The 18557-nt window shown below is 37.3% G+C and overlaps 2 protein-coding genes across 3 annotated transcripts; both read left to right on the top strand.

Moving 5' to 3' along the window:
- The first annotated feature begins 2420 nt into the window (after positions 1–2420).
- Positions 2421–14217, top strand: zmp:0000001267 (b(0,+)-type amino acid transporter 1). Of its 2 annotated transcripts, none has more exons than XM_027015347.2 (6): positions 2421–3152; positions 11294–11427; positions 11537–11666; positions 11940–12064; positions 12839–12926; positions 13317–14217. In XM_027015347.2, exons 1-6 carry the CDS (start codon positions 2448–2450, stop codon positions 13545–13547), a joined length of 1413 nt encoding a protein of 470 aa, XP_026871148.2. In that variant the 5' UTR covers positions 2421–2447; the 3' UTR covers positions 13548–14217. The 2 variants fall into 2 exon arrangements, with proteins under 2 accessions (XP_026871148.2, XP_026871147.2); XM_027015346.2 differs by lacking the exon at positions 2421–3152 and adding an exon at positions 10395–11105.
- Positions 14218–15644: 1427 nt separating this feature from the next.
- LOC113580651 (rho-related GTP-binding protein RhoB) lies at positions 15645–17499 on the top strand. The gene has a single exon (XM_027015336.2). The coding sequence runs from the start codon at positions 15820–15822 to the stop codon at positions 16408–16410; it is 591 nt and encodes a 196-aa protein (XP_026871137.1). The 5' UTR covers positions 15645–15819; the 3' UTR covers positions 16411–17499.
- Positions 17500–18557: the final 1058 nt, after the last annotated feature.

The following is an 18557-nucleotide window of genomic DNA, read 5'->3' as shown; positions in this document are numbered from 1 at the left end:
ACTGTGTTGTAGCATTCCCACAGTATGCAGTACTTTACTTTGGTGTGCATTAAAAGTTGAATATACATAAGTTTAAAGTGGCTCCACAAGTGTGTGAAAAACACAGCTTTAGTGCAGGGCTCTGGCAGCATCTGAGCTCCTAAAGCTACAGAGACAGTTAAGAAAAGACAAGCAGCATTTTGGCTGGGCTGGGTTTCATCAAAATGTAAAGGATGTTCACATAACTGGCAGTGAAACATAACTGGGTTCACTTGCTTGTGCAATAACCAATTTAGAGTGCTAAACAGATTCATGTGCTTTGAGAACATTAAAAGATTTAATAGTGCACAAGCAAGAAAAAATACACCACTTACAGGTCCACTGCCTGTGCAAGGAATTATTTTAAGTGGAGATTTTAAGTTGGCATAGTCTTTCAGTTTAATTCTGATTAAAGTGCAGCACAATGAACATTGTCCAGAACTGATCTACTAGTCCCTAAGATGAAATCTTCTCCAAAATATACAGTGGTGTTTGAAAGTTTGTGAACCCTTTCTGCATGAAGATGCATGATGATTTCTGCATGAAGATAACCCAAAACATCAATTTTTAGAACTTATGTTAAACAAATGAGAAAAAAAAGTATTATACTTTTACTAAGGAAAATGATCCAGTATTACATATCTCTGAGTGGTATGTGAACCTTCGTTTTCAGTATCTAGTGTGACCACCTTGTGCAATTCTGATGCTTTAGGACATATTTATGCAAAGATATAGAATATTATATAGGCTATTGGCATCTCAACTCCAGTATAATATGACCAGAGCTGATTCAGTGAAGAACCCACAGGTAGTTCCTATGAGCACTTCTGAGAAGGACAAATGAATTTTTAGTTAGGAGTTCCACTTGTAGTGTTGTGATTTATAAATTAGTCACAAATTCTTTGATATGTGCCTGTTTTAAAGGCATTACAGAAAAATACTTGTTAATTTAGTAGTATGCTATCACAATCACTGAACATGTGAAAGTAAATATTTTTATTTAGATTCACTAAACCTTAGTGTTTTCCACATGATTTTGTGAGTAGGTCTTCTTTTTGCTTTGACAAACCTCTGAGAGCAGCTTCTGAATCTAAGCTTAATAGCCACAGACACACACACACACACACACACAAACCCCAATGATCTAACTTACTGCTGCATCAATTAAACTCTTCATAATTGTTCATATTGCTGCATCAGATAAACTGTATGTTAATCTCAAACATGCTACAATGTGTGTGTGCATAATCACACTGACTGATAATTTATCAGTATTATTCTTTATTCAGTATTTGCAGAGCACTTTCTATTTTGTTTTGGAGCAGTTAAAATATGTGTTCTGGGAAAGTTGTGTAAACTCTCTAAAACATGCCTGAAAAAGTTGTGCCACACAGTCTGTTAGTCAGTTAGTGTTTAGTGAACTCGTTACCTCATGTAAGTTGCAAATGCGAGAGTGTAAATAATCAGCAAACAATTGAATATTAAAGATTATAATGCAAAGTAGAGTAGGTTGCATGTGAATAAACACATGCTAGAATTTAGCCAGAAAAACAGGTTAGACAAATTTAAAGAAAAACATGGTGAAAACATGGTATATGAAAGCATGGACCAACTCCTCACAGTTTGGAAATTATTACACTCGAGCATCTGCTTATTCACATGCAACCTACTATATTTGGCTTTATATATCTCACTTTATAACATTACCTTTGATACAACTCTTCTACAGGTTTACTTTGACACATATACATCCATTTTTTATATTTGTGAAAGAACTATACAGATTATATAGTAAGATCCTATTCAAGATATCTTTAGTCTTATATGTGTATATAATGGTTTTAGACATTTTTGCTCTTACATTATTTGTGTGTGGTTTCCAATATAATTTAAGATTAATTGTTACGCCCAAAAATCTATTTTCATTTACTGTTTCTATTTCAATGCCATTTGTTTTCTGATTTGCTGTTTATCAAATATTATAAACTGTGTTTTACTTGAATAAGAGTAGAAATGACATTTGCTGGGAAATGTATTTTTTTGGAAGGATGTGGGTGGTTTATATTAGCAAAATAAATTAAAAAGAAGACTCTTAGCTTAAAAAAAGAAACTAAATAAATATAGTGCAATAGTTGTCTGTGAAATTGTCAGTAACAAAAGAACATATTTAAGGTATGTGTAAGTATTTTTCACAACACTTTAACTTCAGGTTTCAACCACAGGGGTCAATATATCTACAAAGATGTTAAATGAATGGCCAGAAAGATAAAAACATTTTCTCCAGGGGTTAATGCAAGTGTGAAGTGGAAGGTTTATTATTAACTGCCTCAACTGTTGGAAGTGCACGTGTAAACTCAATTGTAGGATGTCTTGCATCTTATCCTTAAAAATGTTTGCTAAGAACAAAGTCTTCAGTAAACGCTGGCAACATGAACGGCAACAGTGCAACACGGAGACTAAAGCTGAAAACAGAGGTTGGAATAGTTGGAGGGGTGTCCCTCATTGCAGGGGTTATGATTGGATCAGGGATTTTCATATCACCACAGACTATGATGCGGAACGTCATGAGTCCAGGTGCCAGCTTGCTGATATGGGCCTGTTGTGGCATTTTGGTTTTGCTGGCATCTCTCAGCTATGCTGAGTTGGGTACAGTCATCTGTGAGTCTGGCGGGGACTACATCTACATTCTGCGGACATCGGGCAACCTGATGGCTTTTATTTTTGCCTTCACCACTGTTGTGATTGTAAAACCAAGCAGCGCAGCGATACAGGCTCTCACTTTTGCCCAGAATACAGTTGCACTCTTCTACGGCAGCTGTCCACCTCCAGTTCTCATGGTAAAAGCTGTAGCTTTTGTTGTGCTCCTTCTGATGAACATCATGAATTGCATGAATGTGCGCTTGTCCATAGCCATCAACGTGTTGCTTTTAGCAGTTAAATTTCTTGCACTGGGAGTTATTACAATTGGTGGCATAATATTACTGTTTCAAGGGGACACTGTCGGCCTCCAAAATTCTTTTGAAGGGACCAATTTCAACATTAATGCCATTGGAATGGCATTCTATCAGTGTCTGTGGTCCTACAGTGGCTGGAGCACCCTAAACTGTGTAACAGAAGAGATTAAACATCCTGAGGTAATCAATTTTACTTATAAAACTGATAAAAGTACTGGTAGTAAATAATTAACTTCCTATAACATTAGTATAAAACATTGAAAACAATGAAAAATTTAAGATAGTCAGCCCACATGTTTGATGTCTGATTACTGATTTTTAAAATTTTTACACTGGTGCTAAAGGCTAATGTACTGGACACTATTTCACCCCAAATCTTTTGTGAATACATTGTCAAATGTCTTGCTTCAAAAGACTACGGATTAAGAATTTAAAAAAAAATCTAAAATAGTATGTATAGAACATATTTACAAATTTAGGTTCAAAGTTAAAATATATTATCTTATTATAGATTTTCAGCTGATCCAACTTCTTGTTCTGAATAAGCTTTCCAATAGTTAAATTAATAAAACCTAGACTGGGTTTGGAGTAGAACCTGACTTTTCAATGTGATGGTGGGAGCTAGTGGCAGGAAGCTGACTCACTTACCACAAGTGGCCATACAGAGTTCTGACATTGGGAGGAGCAGTTCACCTGTTTAATTTTTGCTTCCAGTTGGGACCATTGGTCTGAAGCCTGGGAAAGAATTTTGTCTGTCTGCGAGGTAGTCTTGGTGGTTTCCAGTTGTGGTGGTATCCAAAGCTGCCAAGGAGGTGATAGCATTAGGTATAGATAACAGAATCCAGGAGGTTCTCATTGTCTCTTGTTTGATGTATCATTGTTATTCATTTATGATAAATGGTTCTCTCACTCAGATAAAGACAGTTATTACAACCAGTTGTGGAGTGTGAAGACATGGTTAAAACAAGGTCCAAGCAGCAGTAATCTGAGTTATCTTAGCAGCAGTGAGGGGAGGCAGGCTAGCGCCAAGCTAAGAAAAAAAAGTTTGCAAATTATTGGATATTTCCATCCAAAAAATAAACAGACAATAAGCCTACTCCAATTTCTTTTTTTCTAAAATCCCTTTTAACATGCTAAATCCACAAATTGAATCAATGATAACAACAATCAGACAGCACTCATATAGTCTGCAATATATTTTTTGGACTCACGGATAAAACACGAACACAAAGCTTTTGGCCTTAGGCTTTCATCAGTGTGTACATGACATTCCAACCACCATCTCACCTATATACTGTAAACACAAGTGAATCCCACCCCCTTAGTGACATTATTAAAGGGTTACAAGCATATTTAATCATTAGTCATTATCCAAATTGGTATACAAATTATCAATGTTAATATGCAAATTTATAGCAATTACTCAACAATTACTATAATCAAAAGATACAAATAGATTATAATCCTTCCTACAAGGCTAGACCACAGTATCTTTTTTTTCTAGACTACAATGGAGTCGGCAGTGTTTAATTAGTCATTTCCATTCAGTGAGTATGAGTTATAAGAACTACATCTTGACAACAATTCAAGACCATATGGAATTGGTGGCGCTGAGCATGCAGTATCACTGGGGCTGGGTACCGCCTTATTCAGTCCAGTTTTGGTTTATGTTTAAAGAGGTTCAGCTTGGACTAAAAGTGATCTTGGAGTGGGTGAAATTTGGACACCAGACCTCTCTGGTGAGCCTTTGGGAAGTGTTGTGGGCTGAACTCAGTGAAATATTGATGAAGGTAGGTGCCTACCTGATGAACCATGAGAAGAGCTTGTGGTTGCTGGTATGATTTATGGTATTTATAAAAATAAATAAATTGTATTGTTGTTAGCATGAACAAAAGCAGAGAACATATGGGACAAGTATTAGTATGAACTTTGAGAACAAATGCTCAGTGTGTATGAACTTTGAACACTTTGTAAAGTTTCTTTCCATAACCCATTGAACATGGATCTTGGCTTTTTCTAAATATACATGGAACTGAAAATGTCAGTGTAACATCCATGATAAGAAAGACAAGATAAGAAAAATAATGTCTCTGGACTGTGGCTTTAGATTCTGCAAAGCATTGTTTAAGTAACTGATTAAAGACACTAAATTATTATTATCTATTATTATCTCACTAAATATTTACATAATCATTCCAAAATTAAATGAAACTCTTAAAATGTATATAAATCTTAACAATAGATATTGACCCTTTCCTGAAAAAAGTTACAAAGGAAGTCTAATGGAAATTTACAAACAGCAGCCGATGGCCAGTTTCCCATGCAGGAAAAATGATGAAGTCTTTTGATGCTGCATCAACCTATCTAATATGACAGACATTAAATATGCAGAACAATCTGTGTGAAATAAATGTATACAACTCATAACAGATACCAACAGTTAGTGCATCCAAGAGGTCACTTGACAGGGGAGTCACAATAACATAGCTGGCATGGACATCTTTGCCTTGAATGTGAAAAAATATTTTGTGAATATGTCATACAATGCATAATGCTTCTCCAATCCAGTTACCAAATATCCATTGAAGTCAGGAGGCATGTTTTTTCACTTTAAGCCATGGTAGTTTTCATTGACAAGTTTAGGCTCTAGTACTCTGCCCTCAAATGGACTGTATGACAATCTGTTTGGTTCTCGGAAGTTCATGTGTGTTGCAAGTCCAGGAGCAAAATCATGTCAACAAAGTCTCGACTTTCTGCTCAAATTAAACACTTGATACTGTAGACTATGCCACAACTGCCCAAACCCCTGTAAAATCAAAAGTATAGTTACTTAAATTGTCTTCACTGCACACTTTACTTGATGCTTCCCACACCTTTCTGAATACATTGTTATAATTTCCTCTGGACATCATTTTGCCTCTGAATCTAAGCAGAATATCCACTCTGGAGCCATTTGGATTAAGACCACATTTTTTGCACAGCTTTCTTAATGGGTCAATCTAGGACAAAGTTTAGATTAAAAAAACAACAACTTGTTAATACTTTATGTACATACATACACAACAAATACACAAATACATGTATGTACACAGGATAAAACTGTATTTTTATAATACATGTATTTGTTTAAACAGCTAATTTCAGTATGAGATTGTTGATAATGGATCATTGCAAACTCTGTATTCAGAACTGTATCTGACATACAATTTTATTTATTTTTTTTACCAACCCATGGTGCCCAGAAGTGAAATGTCAGGGGCACTATTTAGTGGGGTTTTACTGCTACCTGTGAGTGAAGATAAAGCTAGTAACTGATAATACAGATAATATAAACTGTGCAGCAACAGATGAGCTTTCATCTCAGACTTTAAATCTACAAGGTGGACCAACAAGGTAGGCAGGTCTAATAGACTGGAGAGTGAGTGGACACAGTGTTTAAAAACATATTTACTTTTGACAAAACCTTGTACAACCATCTCCATAAAAATCTTCTTCCAAAAGGACTCCATATCTACCTCTCCACTGATATCTAGTGGGGGTTCTGGAATATCACTCACTTAAAATAGACACACATCTTCATCATGGCCATGAAACCAAATAAAAAGCAAAACAACAAAATATATATAGCACTTGGAATGCAAAGATCTGTTGAAACATAAATAAAAATATAAACATACCTGCCAAACTGAATGCTCCTTTAGTTAGCGTCAACAGTCACTAACTGTTGGCGCTGCAAGCAAATCTTCATGTCTTCTGCAAACTATTTTCTTTTTACTATCTCTGCTAAAATATGTTCCTTAGGTTGATCCACTTGTGCAGAAGTGGAACAGTAATCCATGGATCTTAAATGGGCCCAGAGGAAACTCTTCATCCCATTTCTAATGGCAGTGTGCATGGTTCAAGTTTTCTGTTGAACATGAAGGGGGGGGGGGGGGTGCTCTCTCCTTTGAATGTTTTTATGACTGTGTATATTCCATTTTCATCGTCCAAACACCGGCTCTGGTGATGAATACTGACTGTTATAGCTGTAACATCTGGGTTTGTGTGCTTCCTCTGCATGTGCTTTTTAAGTTTTTTTTCTTATTATTTAAAAACAAATTGCAATGAAGACATTTCAGCTGAATTTTATTTCTGAAACAAATTATTTTCATTTTCCTTGCATTTGGATAGGGTTGTAACTTTAAGTTGCAAGTAGATGCTGGAGTAGAGGGAGCAGGTGTAATGAGCACGACAGGAGATGCTAGAGTGGCTGTACTTTCATGTGAATGTCATGTGCTGCTGATGATGGGCGAATGTTTGCATATCCAACGTGTTTGTGAAAATCTTCATCATAAATTATAGTGGCTTTGCAACTTAGACAGTGTAAATTAAATTTTGGTCAAAACCAAATTATGAGGAAAAAAAACAAATATATATATAGAACTCCTTATTGATACCATAGAGGATGGGAGCTACCAAGCAGGTGGATAGTTTAATGTTACTAGTTGTGAAACAGTGCCCACTTGGATTGATGCTAAATGAAGTGTTGTACTCTTTTGATATATTCCAGGTTTCAGTGCTCAGTGTAGATGAGAAAAGGATGAGCCCCCTTAAGACATTTCTACCTGCATGTCTACCTCCAAGCTTGATGACAAGGTGTTACTGGTTACCAGTGTTCACAGGGATGAGCTTCTTAGAAAAGAAAGCAACTGGGTGGTGTTTGGGTGGTTCTCCTTGCCTCTGTGACCGCACAACCCTGACTCCCACCTCAGGGGATATTGGAACTTCACAGTGACTTCAGTGAAGCTTTTGTAGTCTTTAGAATTCCACAGTGTTAGTGTTTAAGCAGGGCTCAACCCTATAATTATCCACTGTTTCAATTGCAGGAGGTGCCCAGTGCACTGGAAAAAATATTCACTGCTGTGGCTACAAACATGGACAACACACCTAAGAAACTGCAGCTGCAGTCAGAGGTGGGACTGGTTGGAGGGGTGTCCCTCATTGCAGGGGTCATGATTGGATCAGGGATTTTCATGTCCCCGCAGACTATGTGGTCAAACATTGGGAGTCCAGGTGCCAGCTTGCTGATATGGGCCTGTTGTGGAGTTTTGTCTATGCTGGCATCTCTCAGCTATGCTGAGTTGAGTACAGTCACCTGTGAATCTGGAGGAGACTACAACTACATTCTGCGGACATCAGGCAACCTGATGGCCTTTATTTTTACCTTCTACACTTTAGTTGTTGTGATGCCAGCCAGCTCAACTGGACTAGCACTTAGCTTTGCTCAGAATGCAGTCGCACCCTTCTATGTCTGTCCACCTCCAGTTCTGGTGGTGAAGTCTGTAGCTGCTGTTGGACTCCTGCTGTTGACCATCGTGAACTGTGTGAATGTTCGCTTTTCCATGGCCATTACTGTGTTTCTCTTGGCAGCTAAATTTTTTGCACTGGCAGTTATCTCGATAGGTGGGGTGATGTTACTAATTCAAAGGGACACTGTTGGCCTCCAGAATTGTTTTCAAGGCACCAATTTCAACATTAGTGCTATAGGAATGGCTTTCTATCAGTGTCTGTGGTCCTATGGTGGCTGGAATAACCTGAACTGTGTAACAGAAGACGTTCTGAGGTAATTGTTTTTAATGTTTAAGTCATTATATATGACACCCAGGTATTAAGTGAAAACAATCAAACAAAAGTTTTGAGGGCTTGGAACTAGAGGGGTATAAGTGACATTTTGGGTGGACAAAAGTTATATATCAGATGAAAGCTTTTGATTTGGATCTATCTAATGACAAAAAGATCAGATACAGATATAAAACCTATTTTTAATAATTTTTAAAAACCTGTTAATTACCACAGACAGGACATGGTATGCCTGAAATGTATTTGTGCTCTCATGTAAAATTTGTCCAATGTCACTTACACCTCTTTGATGTATTGCCTAAAAGACCTGAAAATTCTGAATATTAAAATTTGGGAGTATAAAAAAAATTATTTTGCTTTGCGAAATAAGTGATTTCATTGATATTTGCTGTAACACTTTTAATAAAACATTTAGGTACATTTACAGTGCATGAGAAAGTAAAGTAGATTGCAAATGTAGCAAAGTCTTTTTTACCCAATATATTTTTACATTAAATGAAATTTGATATTACTTTGTTTTTATACTTACAAATGTAGAATGACCTATTTTTTTTAATCAAGTGGTTTCAGTGCAGCCATTAAGTGCAGTTTGTTTTACCAGATAGTTTCAAGTTTCTTTAGGGAACTCTTTGTCGGTCTTGCACATAAAATGCATGCTGTCTTTGTTCTGGAAAAAAACCTTGGAAATGACTTTAGCCATATGTTTGAGATCAATGTACTGTTGAAGCGTGAAGTGATGTTGACATTAGAGGCATTTTAGCTAGATAAGTAGTTAAAATGCTGCTCTGATTTCTGTATTCATATCAACACTAAAGAAGAGTGCACCAGTTTTAGTGGCAGTTATATATACCCTTGCCACCATGTGTCACAGATAAGGTGGTATATTTTTTTGCACACTTTTTTCTTTCCAGCACTCTGATGCAAGTTTTGTTATTGTTGTTGTTGTTGTTGAAGGCTAAATTATAAGCAGACGAAAAATTCAGTAGGCCTACATTGACAGTATACCTCTTGCAAGGTCTTTCCATATTTTTGGGTAGTAAATTGAACACAGTGTAGGCTATCTGATTTTATTTGCCAAATGTGTTTGCATTAAATATGGTTCAAATCACTATTTTGTTTGCCTTATAAGCTCAGATATTAAGATGTGAGCTTTTGGCTCTCTCAGTCCATAGATGTACAGCTATCCAATAATGTTTAATGGCCTACATTAAGGGTATAGAACCAGCATTCCATCACGTCACCAAACTGAAAATAAATGTAGCAATAGAAATTGAAAACAAAGGTGAACATAACATTTACAACCACTTAAAATACTTTACTTAAAAGTAATGGCTTTGGTAATAATTAATGAAAACTAGAGGGTTGGTTATCATTATGGAAATCATTTACAGCATTTTTATCCAAATGGTATCACTCAGGTGACAAACAGAATCAGTTTGACAATGGTTGGTTAATATGATTCTGCAGGATTGCACCCTGAGCCCTGAGCTGATGTTTTAGCACGCTACTGCTTATTTATGTTCAGATACAACGTGTAATTTTACATTTTATATTTCTTCCAGAATTGTTCCTTTTGCCTTTAAATGGTGTCATACATGATTGTGTATGGTTACCATGGATGGAGCATTGATGAAAAATATCTATGTTAATATAGAAAGTAATAAGGGAACACCAAGTGATAAACTGAAAACCAAGCTGCCATAAAAGTTAATATTTGCACAGGAATACTTTGTACTTAGCTACTCTCTGCCTTTTTATTTGTCTCTGAGGTGTTAGAATTCATTTCACATCCACTTTGACACCATGAAAGACAACAAGTATGAAAAGCTAAATCTGAAACGGGAGATAGGATTATTAAGTGCTGTATCTCTGGTTGCTGGCACCATGATAGGATCAGGAATTTTCATGTCTCCGCAGTTTGTCTTGTCTAACATCGGGAGTCCTGGAGCTAGCTTGATAATCTGGTTCATATGTGGCCTGGTGACCATGTGTGCTGCACTGTCTTATGCTGAACTGGGCACCATCTTCACAGAGTCTGGGGGAGACTTCATCTATGTGCTGCGAATCTATGGGCCCTTCCCTGCGTTCTTCGTGGCATTCACATTCATGTTTGTGATGAAGCCGTCAAATATGGCTGCTGTTGCCCTGGGTTTTGCCGAGTATATTCTGGCTCCCTTTTACCAAGGTTGTGAGCCACCTGCACTGGTGGTGAAGTGCACCGCTGCAACGTGTATTCTGGTCGTGGCCTCCGCCAATATCCTGAATATTCGCTTTACCATGGTGGCTCAGGTTGTCTTCATGGCAGCCAAGGTGATAGCTCTGACGGTGATTGTGATCGGAGGAATACTGACGATGGTCCAAGGTAGCACAGAAAGCTTAAGCAGTTCAGATGTTGCCTTCAAAGATACGAAGCTTGGTGCGAGTTCCATTGGAATGGCTCTGTATCAGGGCCTCTGGTCCTATGCTGGATGGTGCAGCTTAAATTTTGTGACTGAGGAAGTGAAAAAGCCAGAGGTGAGATGTTCTGCTGGAGATTTGAAAATGCTCTCTTGATATGAAAATATGCCTCCTACAAAAAAAAAAAAAAAATGTTATGATACCATGCTTTGAGAGAAATTGAAAATCTTTTGATGGGAATATAAATTATTATATATTTTAAGATTTTTAAGTGTCACTGAATTTATTGCATCTCTTCATGTAAGGTAAATCTTCCCAGGGCAATAATGATTGCCATTCCCACGGTAACAATCTTCTACTTGCTGGTCAATGTCAGTTATCTGGCTGCAATGACACCTAGAGAGATGATGTTCTCCACTGCTGTGGCAGTTACCTGGGGGTAAGTTTATATGTATAGACAGCACTTAATTCTAATATGTATTACAAACTGACATTTTGTTGGTCAATGGCAGGGTAGTGATTGACAATTCTCTTGTCTCTGATCACAGGAATAAGGTATTGGGAGGCTGGGGTTGGGTGATGTCCATTGCAGCAGCACTGTCATCTTTTGGTTCTTTGAATGGATCATTCTTCAGTGGAGGACGGGTTTGCTTTGTAGCTGCCAGAGAGGGACATTTGGTAAGGTGAAAAACAAGTAAGAGAACAAATAAGACATTCAATATGTGTTCAGTACTGGTGGTTAGCCAAACCACTAAACAGGTTTTAGCTAAGCTACTGACATCATGCCAAAAACATATTCATCTATTGCACAGTGTATTTATCTAGACATTTGAATGGCACAGTAATTTCTACTCTGTGTACCAAAAACACACCTGCCAAAGCAATCCCAGCACATGGAAAATAAGTCGCATGTGTTACTCATGTTCATTTTCTGTGTTACTCATTTTTCAGCCTGACATCCTGGCCATGGCACATGTGCGACGCCTGACTCCTTCTCCCGCACTCATCTTTACCACTATCATCTCTCTCATTGTCCTCATTCCTGGAGATTTCGAGGGCATCGTCAACTTCTTTGGGTACATCCAACACTGCATGTGCACATGTCATTCCACTGACATGACAGGTTCAAATAATTAGTTACACAATCCAGTCTGCCTGATGACTAAACAATGTTACAGAAATACAGTCAGATTTTCACATGGTCAAAATTTCTTGAGCTTTATTTATCAGTAGAGAAATTCTTTTTTGTGAGCACCACTTTTTATGCTGCTAGTGTTTTGTGATTAAAACTTAATGAATGCTGTACATCACAGAGTACAAAAGAGTGTTTTTTTTTTCATTATGAGATTTTTCTATGAATCTTTTCTACATTAGATTATTTTATAGACAACCTCAGCCTAGTAAAACATTATTACTGTTGTAGAAAATAAGAAATAAGCATAAGTGCGAATGAAGACACACCAAAATCAATTAGTTGTTATTATAAATGAAACAATGTTGCAATAACAACAAACAAATAATTTGGCTACAATTCATTCCCATGGTAGCAATATTTAATTCTGTTTTTGTTTAGTTTTTGTTTGTCTTTCATAATGTATGTGATGCATGTGATGTTGAATGACCATGAGCATAAATATTATGACTTTCCATAAACCAACCTGCTGTCCTGTATTAAAGGTGTAGCAGCTTATACTAATTTATTCAGTTTAACCATTTAATAAAGAAAGTTTTCAGTGTTATCATGTTTTGTGAAATGGTGTAACATTTTGTCTGAAATGTTTATGAAAGGCATGTTCATAACAAGTAATAACTTAGTGTTCCACTAATTCCACTCCTGATCTGTCAATCAGATTTACAGCCTGGTTCTTCTATGGAGTCACATTATCAGGACTTCTCTATCTAAAAATCAAGAAGCCTGATCTTCCGCGTGCATACTCGGTAAGAGAGTAACAGGTTCAAGGTTTGCAGGAATTGTGACCAAACACTTTTTTACTAGATGTCTGCATGGTATGTTTAAAATCCATGTGGTATGGTTAAGTTCTATATGGTTAATTTTAAAGATAATTCTTCTCAAGATTTTTATAAAGATTACTGCATCTAAGCTAGAGAGTAGTAATCACGCCCAGCCTCAAGGTCAGGTCTTTTAGGTGGCAAATATGTGCTCTGACCACCAGGCCAAAGAGACAGATCCCTGGCATGTCAGCCAGAACACACATTTACCCTCTGAAATTTCAGTCTCTGTCTCAATTCTTATTGCTTGTTTTATAATAAATCCCAGTGTGTAGTTACCCATGTCTTAGTCCTTGTGTTTTTATATTATCCTCTTAGGTGCCTATCGTTATCCCTATCCTGGTTCTGCTGGCAGCTGTTTTCCTGGTTCTAGCACCCATCATTGACAATCCTCGGCTGGAGTACCTGTATGTCATCCTTTTCATCCTCAGTGGAGTTGTCATTTACGTGCCATTCATTCACTACAGACTATTCCCAGGCCTGTTTGACAAACTCACCGTCTTCCTCCAACTCTTCCTGGAGGTGGCGCCCACTGACAAAAACCTGTAAAGGGCCAGGGTTCTTCCAGGTTGTGGGGCATTGCTTTTCAGCTATTAACCCCCATTCAATATTACTGCTTTTCAAGGGCATTTTACCTTTCTGTTACCACTCTGTCATTGGTGGTAAAAATTTAGACCCTAATATTTCTAAAATAAGTAAAATAATTAAAGTAAAAAAGCTTGATTTTATTTTATTTCGTTAGAATCTGTTTCCAAGCATTATGTTCTTGTGGGGACTAACCATGTAGGACTCTTTTTCTGAATTTAGTAGCATACAAGCCTTTTGGCACTTTTAGGCATGCTAGACTAAAATATGTGAACAAAATAATTATTCTTTATTTGTGAAAACATTTCTGATTTTCAAACATTTAAAATGTTTTCAAATTGTGTATGTTTTATCTAATTCAGAGTAAAGTGATTTTAATGAAAAATATTACTAAAGCTCTTTAAAAAACCTCATTTGAAAACCACGCTTCCCACCTGAGCAAACTACTTGTGAAAACTACCAGTTAAGCCTTAATGACGTTTTCAGATTCTGGATGCAACCAATTTAATTTTCTTTCCTCCTGAAAATTTCCTTAGGTTCTTTTGCATTTAGTCAAGCATTAAAGTCCTTTTATAAAGCACATATGTGATTTGAGATATAAAAATGACATGGAATAAAAATTTGAATTGGAAAATTGTGGAAATCTTAGGTCATGTTAAGTGAAATGAGTATTACTGCAAAAGAAAGACACAGCTTGATGGATCCACAACAAGCCATTATGAGCCTTGAACTTATTTTCTCTTAAGAGTGTCTGCCTACTAGAAGCAAAAGAATGGTAAAAGTAAATATTGCTAGACGCAGTAGTATTGGGTCTTCATTGCTGTTGGTTTTAAAGGTAGTGTAGTATAGTTTAAACCAGGAATCAAGCTCCAAGAAAAGACATAAATGAATCTTCATACTCAAGAGTTAAGGCTGATGACAAAAGGTCTCAGATCTGAGACTGGGGCTAAGAGGACTGAGTCTAAGACAGGATCAAGACTAAAGCAAAATAAATTCAAATCCATGACTCAAATTGTTATATAGGTACACTGAATATTGATTTATTTATAGTATACATGTCATTCTGGGTAGATAATTATTTTGAATATAAACAATCATTGATGGGTGTTGGATAAGTTTACACTTTAAAAATTTTGAATCAGCACTTACAGTGAACTCAACACTGGAGTTTTGCTTTGTAAACTTTTCCAACTTCCAAAGTTATACTGACCAGGTATAAATCTTAATGGCTGGATTAGAGAATGGAAGGCGAAGTCAAACAGGTATAAATAACAAATGCTAAAATGTCCATAATCTGAAATATCTATGCACTATGTATTCAACTAAAAAGACTTACACATCTGCTGACAAATCTGGATTTATATGAAAATAAGTAAACTCGCAATCACTTCAGGGTAAATAACCTTTACAAAATATAGGTGTCCATATTGGTAATATGGAAATTAGGCTTGTTCAACCCTACTACATTTTCAAAAACAAATACTTGTAAATCGTAAGTCTAATTAACAAATATGTTTGACAAGAATATAACAAAAGTGAAAAATCATCTCTCCATAAAACCAGTTCACGGCTTATTAAAGACATCCGTAACATACACGGTTTCGTGGGTGTATTACCAAGTTTATCGGTCAAAGCAACATAGGATATGGTATGGTTATTTCAGGAGCAGTAATTATAACTGCAGATTCCCTGCAGTCATAATGATTAGACTACCTAATGAAGATGTAGAAATTTCGGTGCATCTGTCTGCCATACTAGTGTTTGTTATTTTCACGTGCTTTTGGTAGTGGTCAAATGCTACGCGTGTTTATGATTGGGTATCTATGGCAAATCCACCGGAATACTTGGAACATTCAAAGATCACTACAGTTCCCACAGTTCCTAAACGCATAGCTGGTGCAGTCCATTATCCACGACGCGACCGGCCTCGTGGTGAGTGAGTAAACCCCGCCTGTCCTGATGGAGCCAATCAGTTATTCAGTTGAAAACTGTGAGGTCATCCTACAGCCTCCCATTGGAGTGCTATATTAAGAAAGCAGCAAGGCACTTTATAAAGAGGTTCTGTCGGTATCCCCTGAAAATCCAATGGTCGACAACTGACGCACACACAAACTAATGAAAAGGCTTTCGAATCAGAGGCTTAAGAAAGACGGTGTGTCGTCTAACTGAGAAGCTATTTGGGTTTTTTTGGTTGTTATACGCTTGTTGGAAGTTTTTTGTGGGACTGAGTGACCACATGGCTGCTATCCGAAAGAAGCTCGTGGTGGTCGGCGATGGTGCCTGCGGTAAAACATGCCTTCTAATTGTGTTCAGCAAAGACGAATTCCCAGAAGTCTATGTGCCGACCGTCTTTGAGAACTATGTGGCGGACATCGAGGTGGACAGCAAGCAAGTAGAATTAGCTTTGTGGGATACTGCGGGTCAGGAAGACTACGACCGCCTTCGCCCGCTTTCCTACCCGGACACCGATGTTATATTAATGTGCTTCTCGGTGGACAGTCCTGACTCTCTTGAAAACATCCCCGAGAAATGGGTTCCAGAAGTAAAGCATTTCTGCCCGAACGTACCAATCATTCTGGTTGCCAATAAGAAAGACCTGCGAAATGATGAAAACGTGAGGAATGAACTTGCCAGGATGAAGCAAGAGCCAGTAAAAACCGAGGATGGCCGGGCTATGGCGGTGCGCATCGGGGCTTACGACTACTTGGAGTGTTCCGCTAAAACCAAGGACGGGGTCCGAGAGGTGTTTGAGACAGCCACACGCGCTGCCTTGCAGAAAAGGTCAAGACAACACGGAGGCTGCATGAACTGCTGCAAACTGCTGTGAACTGAAAATGCTACTTCTGATGTACTGAAAAATGACAGTGTCTCGTCGCTGGCCTATGCCAAGAACACACGGAGAAAAGAAACGCCCTTTTAGATACTGCTGATGGGCGAGTCTCATTTTGCAACGTGTAGAGTGGTTTACAGCCCATTCGGAGAGATACAAAGATTTGTCCCGTGCTCGCAGATTATCGGCGTATGGGTTTGAACGGGTGGGTTTTCGGTGGCCACGGAGCAGTAACGCCTAGAAGTGCGGAACAATGGGTTTAACACTCTAAGCAGCGGCCTTCTTATAAAATGTATAGGGCTTTTAAACACCTTGACACTGCATTGAGCCAACTATAATTTGAGAATGCCTTTGGATATCTGATATACTCAATAAGAGAGACTGAAGAAAGAGTAAGATTTTGGTTGCTGGCAGCTGTGGTAACAACGAGACATAACGAGATTGACACTGTTCTGCGATCTCTGGGCCGTGAAAACCGGCAACTGTTCTTTGTTGTATGAAGAAAGACCTGGTGTATCAGGCTGACGAAAGTACAGAGGGGGATGGGCACAAGCGGTCAGTGCTCCTTATTGTGTATTGTATTGCGCATAAGTCACTTCGCTTTAATAATACGCGCACAAATAATATTTCAATACATTAAAGCGTCGGTCACAGAGATCACACAAAATCTTCACGGTAGCCCAGCGTTATTCGCTTAATTTAGTTAGCGCTGGGTGTCGAGCAGTGCGATTGTTCAGCCCAGATGGGATTATTTAAACACTGGCGTTACCACGATTAAGTTGATTACAACTGCACTGAAGTAAATTCGCAATTGCTCTTTTAAAGGAAGTAAAAATTATTCCTAACGTCACAAGCCCTTTATCTTTGCGCTATGCCGTTTCAATTGAGATTTATAAAGTTAAGCTCTGTACACGTAAAACTATTTTTTATACTTCTCAGTTCTGTGGTAACATTAACTTCAGTTTTAAAATCGAAGTGGTTAAATTCGTAGGTTGTCATGTTTACAGTAACCCAGAAAGTATTTGAGATGTATGAACATTTTGTTTCGCAAAAATAAAGGTATTAAGTGTTTAATGTAAATATAAATGTGTCCTGTGTTTATCTAAGTTTACATACATCGTATGTAATCAGGTTTAAATCTTATTTATCTTTTGCATTTAACTGTTTTACAGTAGTGAAAATCTAAAAATGTACAGAAACAACCTTTTGTCGAAACGGGTGGGGTCAGCTTTCTAGACATGCCTCCATGGTCCTACTGCCTACCACACCGCAGGATTTACTGTATTTTTTGTATATGTACTTTTTTCCAGTTGATATTGATACAATGTATTTGGGCCTCCTACACAATTTTTACAATAAATATGTTTATTTGTTCAAACCCCTTTGAGGTAAATTGAACAACGGATATCACCTCTGCCTTTAACACAATATGTAGTCTGACCCTTCTCTTTTACTGCCATCATACACTTGGAATATAAGATATTCAGGCACAAATGTGAATTTGAGACAGGGAAGGAAATTGGTTTATTTATTTCTTTAGAACCACTGTAAAATCATAAATTAGCTTTCCCCCAAGACAAAGCAGAAGCACAGGCGTCATCTAAAATGTATTGCATTACATTTCAGGGTATATATTGCATTATCAAGTGATTAATCATAACACTGTAGCAACCTAACATTTTTAATATTTAATATTTTGTCAAAATATGGCTGTGGGATAAGATTAGATGGTTAGGATGGGTCTGCTAAGTTTTAATTTAACATGTTTGAAATTTAGGACAGCTAAAGTGGCACTTAATTAATACTTTTGCCAATGCCTATTAAACAATTGCTAAAGTGACCAACAATTACAATTTTAAACATTATTGAATCATTGTAGTGATACATGGTTTGATTTGTCTGACCCACTTCTCAGGGCAAATGTTAAATTCAGGATAAATCATTTGATTTTCAAGACCTAGATGAGGGTTTTTGTTTTTTTTCACACAGTACATACTTGTTAAGATTATGGTCAACATGACAGACACTTGAATAACAGAGTTAGCAGGTATTTAAGAGTTGAAGGTGATTCTACATTGTGCTACATACTTATCTCCTGCTACTTTCATTAGCTCATGAAAGTTTAGTGGTTTGTCTGGCTTACA

The sequence above is a fragment of the Electrophorus electricus genome, chromosome 13 (genome assembly GCF_013358815.1).
Source record: "Electrophorus electricus isolate fEleEle1 chromosome 13, fEleEle1.pri, whole genome shotgun sequence".
Lineage (NCBI taxonomy): Eukaryota > Metazoa > Chordata > Actinopteri > Gymnotiformes > Gymnotidae > Electrophorus > Electrophorus electricus.
The sequence above is the reverse complement of the archived record's forward strand: the minus strand, read 5'-3'. Positions and strand labels throughout refer to the sequence as shown.

Excerpts from the sequence above, each read along its gene's own strand:
- LOC113580651 (XM_027015336.2), top strand. The coding sequence starts at position 15,820 with ATGGCTGCTATCCGAAAGAAGCTCGTGGTGGTCGGCGATGGTGCCTGC.
- zmp:0000001267 (XM_027015346.2), top strand. The coding sequence starts at position 10,395 with ATGAAAGACAACAAGTATGAAAAGCTAAATCTGAAACGGGAGATAGGA. Across the intron at positions 11,428-11,536 it reads GCTGTGGCAGTTACCTGGGG|GAATAAGGTATTGGGAGGCT; the intron begins GTAAGTTTATAT and ends CTCTGATCACAG. Across the intron at positions 12,065-12,838 it reads GGCATCGTCAACTTCTTTGG|ATTTACAGCCTGGTTCTTCT; the intron begins GTACATCCAACA and ends TCTGTCAATCAG.